General features: G+C 33.0%; 1 protein-coding gene across 3 annotated transcripts in view; it reads right to left on the bottom strand.

Annotated features, from left to right (window-relative positions):
- Positions 1-1,486: 1,486 nt before the first annotated feature.
- The window catches only part of LOC137399779 (acid-sensing ion channel 2-like), a 31,131-nt gene continuing 26,084 nt past the window's right edge, over positions 1,487-6,533 (bottom strand). For all 3 annotated transcript variants that reach the window (XM_068086001.1, XM_068086002.1, XM_068086003.1), the window contains exon 9: positions 1,487-2,160. In XM_068086001.1, the coding sequence (XP_067942102.1) occupies positions 1,898-2,160 (263 nt within the window). In that variant the 3' untranslated portion in view covers positions 1,487-1,897. The remainder of the gene's footprint in view (positions 2,161-6,533) is intronic.

Genomic DNA, 6,533 nt, shown 5'->3' with positions numbered 1-6,533 from the left:
GCAGGCTTTAAATTGAAAAGGAATGAAATCCTGGACAAAAACTGACATACTGCCAGTATTATATATTATAAAATTTTAAGCAAATACATGTATCTAAAATTTCAATTGAATATAGATTTTTAAAGTTGAAACAATAACATTATGAAAAGAAATTGATAACTGTGGCTCTACCATCACACTGTAGAAAAAAAGGTGGAGTTTTATGGTAGTAATTATTATTGCTGGCAGTTACGAAGTTTGTAATTCTAATACAGTGGAACCTCAGTTCTCGAACATTTTGGTTCTTGACCAATTCGGTTCTCGAACAAACCGGAGCATGAGCATTGGAATTAAACATTCAGAACAGCTCCGGAAACAGCATGGAAACATTCATTAACAAAGGGAGTAGAGAGTTACGCTTCATAAACTCTTTGCAAAAAGGAACGAACCATCTGGGATGACGTCCTTCTACCGAAGAGATTTGCTAGGGAGGCAACTCCTCCAGTCGAGTTACCCTAAATTGTTTTGGGGGATTCTCTTTCAAAGATGTGAAGTAAACATGCAATTGCTGTTTATATTTTCTTTTTTCACACAATTTTTGATGTAACTGATCTGTTGCATTTTTTGATGTTTTTTTTATCAATTTCTGCAAATTTTGATATTGTATCATAACCTAGGATGTTTTAAAAGCAAAACATACAAAATGTTTATTTTTTGTTTTCTTTTTTCATCATCATAGATAAGAAATCTTCTATTAGAAATAAACACTATCTATATCTACTGGTTTTTATTTATAGCATGTAGTATACAGTACAATTGGGGGTCCTACCATACAAAGTTGTCGTCAGAATAGTCACTTTTAAAACTATTGTCATCACTTTTAAAATCACTCTCGTCACCTCTTGTCAAGTTGGTAACCAAAACAACCTCTTTCTTAACATTCATTATTTTAACACAAATATCCATTCTGGTAGCAATGGGTTGGGTTGAAAAACTGAAACAATCATTGTCATCTCGTGCCTCTCATCAACGTCACCCACAGTGAGTAACGGTCTTCTCGTCTGTCACTTTTCAATTATCCTGTCATGGGGTCATCAAAATCGTCACAAAACATGATAAGACCCCCACAGTTTATGGCGTAAAATGTAAAGAAAATACTTTACTGAAGTTGTTTTCTCGACTTGGAACGGATTAAAATTTACATACATTAATTCTAATGGAATCTTTGTTTCGGATCTCGAACAACTTTCTGGAATGGATTATGTTCGAGAACCGAGGTTCCACTATATTACGATTTAAGAGTCTTTGAAGAGGGAAATTTTCTAAACTGTGACGTAATGTTTTTTAAACAATAAAGATTTGGCACTTTCTGGAGTACTGATGTTGCTTTGGAGAGTCAATTCACAGAGTAATAGCTCAAAATTACGATCGAGTTGACTGTTCAAATTCATGCCAAACTTGTGTAATCTATTCAACAATTTGTCTTGAAAATATATTATTATTGAAACTTATGATAAGACACGCAATGAAAAAGTTCAAACATTCACATTGTGAAAATAAATGCACTAAACCAAAAATTGCTTCAAGATTTCAATTATGTGTGAAATGCTCAGTTTGTTTTGTTTCAACAATACAGACTTATTTTGTGTTAGTTCTATTTACAACTCTGCCTTTTCCAATAATGCTATGTAACATCATTGTTGAAGTAAAACTTTCCAACATAATTTTAGCGATTGTTATGGGCAACATTCCGAAAGAATCATATCAGCTTTTGTCATAGCTAGTTACAACATAAATGAAGTCATTGAAAGCATGGGATAAATCAATTACATATCTTATAATATCACAGCTCATGTCAGCACAAAAGAGACATCTGGTCAAATATAAAAGTATTTATGTTACTCAGTCACTACAAAATCTAATCAACATCAGATATGTCTTCTTCCTTGAGATCAGACGCAGATTGACTCAGATTCCGGGGAGTTGCCCAAACAGACACGATATCCTCTCTTTTTTCCGCCTGCACTGCTGTTGGTTTTATGTCATCAACCTCCGTCGGGTTGCAACAAGAAGCCTTAGAGATGAAGCGAGCGTGGCACATTCTACCACAGTAGTCCAACATTTGCGCTGCTGCTAAAATGCTTGCTCCAAGCCAAAGGCCCATAGCACCTCCTAAATCACCTAAAATAGAAACATTTTGCTTCCTAAATATGGAAACTGTTATTAATTTCCTATATTCTGCAGATTTTACATAGATAAGTTTTTATTTACAATTTTTTTTAATTTTAGGTAACTGCTTGCAGTTTAATAGCAAACCGAACGTAACAAAAAATTTACTATTTTAATGCTCATGAATGAAGCCCATGGCCTCCTTATCAAAATGCACTAAGTTTATCCATCCAGCAGCCAGAATCCTGATTCACATAGTAATTTGTCATAAAAATTTCCTAGTCAAAAAAGCATAAGTCATGTCAAAGTATGGAGAAAAGTGAAAAAACAATAAAACTATGGAAAAACAATAAAAATGTTATAATTTCCGAGAAACTGAATTTCATGAAATTGAGGTAAAAGCATCGATACCTATATGAATATTAAATGATAATCTATAATAATAGATTTCACGCTGTCATTGTGTCTGTCTGTTCGTCTACGTAAGCTCTATGTGGTTTTACATTTTTTGACTGAGTCCATCCAAACTTCACACGTATAGGCTCTGTGCCTTCCACCAGGTCACTAAAATATTTGGTTTAAAAACTGTCTAGTTCCAAACAACCAAACTCTTAGACACCCATCTTAATAAAAACTCAAGAATGCTCCTTCACAAGCATTAAGGACAATTGCCCCAAATGAATTGATGCCGAGAAAGTGGTGTAGCGACTCATAATTATATGTGCTGTGGATTATCTGATTAAAAAACTAAAGAAATTCAAGGTAATGCCTGGCTTAGTGCTAATTAAATATAAAAATGTAAAAAAGGTATAGCTAGAGAAAAGCATACTTGACAGACCAATTAAAACAATGGTAACAGTCGTAGAACACACTTGAAAGAAAAAATCTCTTAAGAGTAACATAGAAACGATGACGTGTAGCTTCTTTTTTCTAATTTAAAAAGTTGAATAACGGCATAAAAACTGAGAAATAGTAAAAAAGTCAGGGTAAACTCATTTTATCCTTCTTTCTAAACTGATTTTTTAGATGAAAAAAATTATTTTAGCATTTACAAGATGCCTTGCTTAAAAAGGCACTATTATTAAGAGGTTGAAAACTATGAAAATTAAACATTGATTTCAAAACAGGAAGCAGATAAAAAAGAGAGATAAGAATTTCGAGTAGACGAAGTAGTATACATTGTAATTAGACAAATTATTGTAATTAAACAAATTATTGTAATTAAACAAATTATTGTAATTAAACAAATTCTTGTAATTAAACCAACTGTTTAAAAGAAAAGAATCATCAGAAAATGTGTTGTAAAGCACATACAGTTAAAATATAATTTTACACGTAACAGACTATGATTTTGAAGAAATACCTGCAAAATATGCAAGTAATCCCATGATAATAAAATTTGTTACATGATTTTATTGGTAAATTAAGGCAAGGCTTTAGAACAAGCAGATGAGACCTTACACACACAATTTTTCAGACAACAAGCCAAGCTTTATGCTAAAAGCGCATACCTAAACTTTTAACAATCATTTGGCTAACTTCCATGTGAAAAGTGTCAACAGCTAATGTCGAATGTACCCTAAAGTGTCCCAGTGAAAAAGAAGTTAGAAAATCAGATAAGGCATAAATATTTTACAAAAAACCTAAAGTAATCTAGACAAGAGTAAAAACAGTACAAATTGCGTAAGGATTTTATATTCAAACCTGAAAACTTATATTCAAATTTTATTGACAAAGGCAAATAAAAAGTCACCAATATTTCATTCTAATCAAAAAAGTTCAGAATTAGATTAAATAGAAAAAGCCTAAAAAAGTATATTTACCACATTAACCAACAAAAATTTAGCTTTTTCGCGTTTAATAAGATACATTTTTCTATTCTTTAATGAAATAACACAACAGCTTTTCAATGCATAAGAGAAATAAGTAAATTTTTATGAGGCTTGGTAGCATTAAATGTGGGTCTTTGAAACCCAAAGATTAGACAGTCTATCAGTTACTGTACTATTACATAATATATGTAGCTTGTGTGCAGTTCGTCCATAGATACAATAAACCCTAGATTGGCTAATAGCTATCATTACAATGGAGCAAAAGTGAGGCATATAATTGGCTATCGTTTTCATGACATTATGTCACAGTGATGTGCATCACAGCATCAGAGCCTTCAGTTGAGCAATGAGTTTAGTAGTGAAAGCATGCTTGTCATACTAGTTTTCAAGTCATAAATGTAACAATAAGACCAAATTCTTGGTGAAATGTCATCAGAGGAGAGTGCAACACCCTAGGTATATCCTGAATTGCCATGACCCATATGGCAGGGATGATAAAATGCCCATAACAAGACAGAACTTGAACACAAAACAAAAAGTTCTCAACAATATCATAAGTTCTCTATGTCAATTAAAGACACCAAGCGGAAAGCTGCTAGTGGAAAATAATAGGAAAACCTTCATCGTTGGTTTTGAGTCAGCAGCCAAATCTGTACATGACATTGCTCAATATCTTTTCCGCAACTACCCTTACATCAACTACTTCCTAACCTTAAAGACCAACCAGTATCACATTGAGACTGTTTTCCAAGATATGATCTAAGGGTGGCTATAACAATAACCCGGATGTGCAAAGCTTTAGATCTGCACTCCAAGCACTGCCCATAAAAGCAGATATCACACCAAGTCCCAATGCTAACTGTATTGATCTGAATGTGAGCAGGGCTGAAAAAAACTGGCAAACTTCTACTACATTCTCTGGCTAGCAAGAAGAAGAAAAGACAAAAGCTGAGGAAGGTGAATATGAGGAGTTCAGTGATGAGGAATTCTTTTTAACTCTAATGTGATGACTGTATCAAGTTCTTGAACGATATAAAACTAGAGGGAAGTAGAAGTAGTGACGACATAACCCTAATCGCAGTTAATAACAGAGGAGGATTGGTGACGCCACAACCATTGATAGGTCAAATACGTTTTGCGGCAGAAAAGTGCTTACGTTTACACATGAGAGCTATGGTATCACACAGAGAGCTATTAAACAAGTAACATTACAGACAGTAACATTACAGACAGTAACATATGTTTTATTACATAACCTCAATCAAGGTTTTACATGTACAGTGCATGTCATGAATCTACTCAAAACTATAGCAAATCGCTATATTAAAATCAGAATACGCTATGCCGCTTCAAAGCAGGAGTCTAGTTCAACCAACCTTAGACAAAAACTATCTCGTCTAGTTATTTTCAGTCATGTCTAATGGGTGTTTAACACAGTGGTCCAGCGTAACTGCTTCTAAATCTCATTTGATTCATTAGTTTGTTATTAGTTTAATTTCTATTTGGTCACTCTTTGTATTATCATTGATATAGAAGCTTCTAAATCATTGGTATTATCCATTACCATGTGTCTAAGATTCTTGTTTTTCTCATCTAAAGTCATTATATAGGCTTTATATATTTTCAATAAAATATGCAGTCTCAGATGCACAAACTATGGAAAAATTATGCAGTTTTTAGTGGTAAGTCAATAAGAATTCATAGATCAGCTGATTCACTCTACACATCACAATGACGTTGCGTCATGCTAATTATAGGCCTCACTTATTTAGATTATTCGCGTATCTAGGGTTTACTATATCTATGGGTTTGTCGAAGAACTGGGTTGTTTAATGCATTATCAATGAAATTTATGTATGAAATTAGGAATTGTTAGTTTTTGTAAAAAAATTAAATATTGAGAGGATAAATATCGTATAGTCAGAGAAATATATTACAAAAGGACCTGTCATTACAAGCCAAAGAAAAGTGAAAATCACCCATTATATTATGTAACTCTTTCGATGCCATTCGGGTACAAATTTAGCTTTCGACCTGCTGCCAGCAATTTTACCAAAAGTTGCTGACATTGCTGCCTGATATGCATGCAACTTTTTCAATTTCAGAGCCTATTTAGAACATTTTTGTTATATAATTAATTTCGCGAGCATTTTAATAAAAAAAGCTATGCTAAAATTTGATGTATTTATACAATGTGCAGTGGTTAAAGCTTTGTGAATATACAATCGCAATGAAGTTATAACGATCCTCTACAATGTTACTTACTCTTACAAAACTATTACTTTCACCATCATCAGAGTCAGTGTTAGCACTTTTATTATCTGAGTATTTAATTCATTCTGAATCTGAATTGGCTGTAATGTCATCAAAAAAGCTATTCTGTTTCTAACACGTGAGGTTCTTGCGAAAACCATAGTGCAACTGAAATATTCGGTTGTCAACAATAAAGTTTGTTTTGACTTAAAATTCCCTTATCAAAGACTATAATTTGCTTGGTGAATATAGGCTAATTTTTAGAGAATTATTCAGACAACATTCTTAATGCCTTAGAAA

The sequence above is a fragment of the Watersipora subatra genome, chromosome 7, assembly GCF_963576615.1.
Source record: "Watersipora subatra chromosome 7, tzWatSuba1.1, whole genome shotgun sequence".
NCBI classification, from domain to species: domain Eukaryota; kingdom Metazoa; phylum Bryozoa; class Gymnolaemata; order Cheilostomatida; family Watersiporidae; genus Watersipora; species Watersipora subatra.
The sequence above is the reverse complement of the archived record's forward strand: the minus strand, read 5'-3'. Positions and strand labels throughout refer to the sequence as shown.